General features: G+C 27.2%; 1 protein-coding gene across 1 annotated transcript; it reads right to left on the bottom strand.

Annotated features, from left to right (window-relative positions):
* Window positions 1-851: 851 nt before the first annotated feature.
* LOC100573344 lies at window positions 852-1,596 on the bottom strand. Its single transcript, XM_016809345.2, has 3 exons — window positions 1,443-1,596; window positions 1,123-1,322; window positions 852-1,052 (listed from the first exon to the last, which is right to left on the bottom strand). The coding sequence occupies exons 1-3, from the start codon at window positions 1,494-1,496 to the stop codon at window positions 878-880; spliced, it is 429 nt and encodes a 142-aa protein (XP_016664834.1). The 5' UTR covers window positions 1,497-1,596; the 3' UTR covers window positions 852-877.
* Between the last annotated feature and the right edge of the window lie 6 nt (window positions 1,597-1,602).

Here is a 1,602-nt window from a genome sequence, read left to right as displayed (position 1 = left end):
AACATATTTATTTTGTTTGTGTAACAAATTATATAGACACAGTTATGTGTTGTGTACTTGTGTTGTACACAACACATAACTTTTACTTGTGTTCAATTTGTGTTACACGGTGGAGCATGTAGAAATGCCCCCCCTTGAAATGATGAAATCTCCCTGTAAAAAAGGTGCTCAGAACATACATTAGGGTTTTTGAGATTATGTGTTACACGGTGGAGCATGTAGAAATGCCCCCTTGAAATGATGAAATCTCCCTGTAAAAAAGGTGCTCAGAACATACAAATATATACTACTTCCATCGAATAAAAGAATTACAAGAATGTATAGATTCATATATTGTTGAAAAGCAGAAAAAGTTGGTTTCATATCAGTCAACTTTTGATACAGCGTATTCATTAATTAAAGCAAGCATTAATATTCTACCATTATCTTGTCAGAGAAATGATTTTACGAACCAGTATATACAAAATTTTGATTTTATCAATTGTTTCGTACAGAACGATGATTTCAGTTTTATGTTTGAAATACTTCAATTCCACAATAATTCATTATCATATATAATATTAAATGATATTAAAATATAACCATATTTTAACCATATATTGTTCTATGATATAACATTGTGATCCACGACTGCTTTATCAACAGCTGCAGCAGCAGGTTGTTTTACGAATTATGATTATACAGCTGTTGACCACGATTATAAAGAACTTTTTTTTTTTTTACTCTTTAAACTTTATACCATTAATAATATTGCATTAATATTTAATAAAAATAGAAACAAGATTAATTATTTTATTATAATGTTACTACTTTTATTATACAATTATTAAAATATAAATGTTTAAAATTTGTAATATTAATAAAACAGTTTATACATTTAAATTGTGATTAATTTCCTTTTTAGTATTTTTGATAATTTTTTTCTTAGGATCTGCTGAAACCCGGTCCAATATTTCTCGAAGAACATCATTGATATTTTGTTTGAAATGTTTGAATCTTTTGTATCTCTACTAGATGTATGAATTTTAATACTAGCTTCCGCATGTTTCCATCTAGTACAAAAATTCAATATTTAATATATTTTTATTTTACACATGTTATAGACCATAGTTTTTTACTAACCTTTCATCTGACGGAATATTTTGAATTGTGTTAATTTTATAGTGCTGAATGACATAGTAGTCTTCACAGTGTGGCGTAACAGGACATTCAAAAGTGTATGAACTATTTCCTTCCTTCATGGTTAATGTGTTCGATACATCGTTTTCAAATTTTTCTTTTGAAATCAAATCCATAAAAGTATCCTTGTATGATTCCGATTGCTGATATATAAAATAAAGTAACATTTCAATTGGTATTAAAAATGTGTGTGTGTATGTGTGTGTGTGTGCGTGTGTGTGTGTGTGTGGCTATAATATTTTAGAAATAATATTAATTATTACCTTTCCGATCTTGGTCTTTTTACTACTAGGTACTAGCTTTTGACTCATCATCATTTTTTCTTTTACTCGTTTTTGGTGTAACTGGTTTTACTGAATATGAACTTTCCTGCTATTATTTAATAAAATATCAATTATATAAATATAAAATTATGTTTTATAT

This window comes from Acyrthosiphon pisum, unplaced genomic scaffold (assembly GCF_005508785.2).
Source record: "Acyrthosiphon pisum isolate AL4f unplaced genomic scaffold, pea_aphid_22Mar2018_4r6ur Scaffold_5953;HRSCAF=6514, whole genome shotgun sequence".
NCBI lineage: Eukaryota > Metazoa > Arthropoda > Insecta > Hemiptera > Aphididae > Acyrthosiphon > Acyrthosiphon pisum.
Note: the sequence above shows the minus strand (reverse complement) of the source record. Positions and strands in the feature narration are given on the sequence as shown.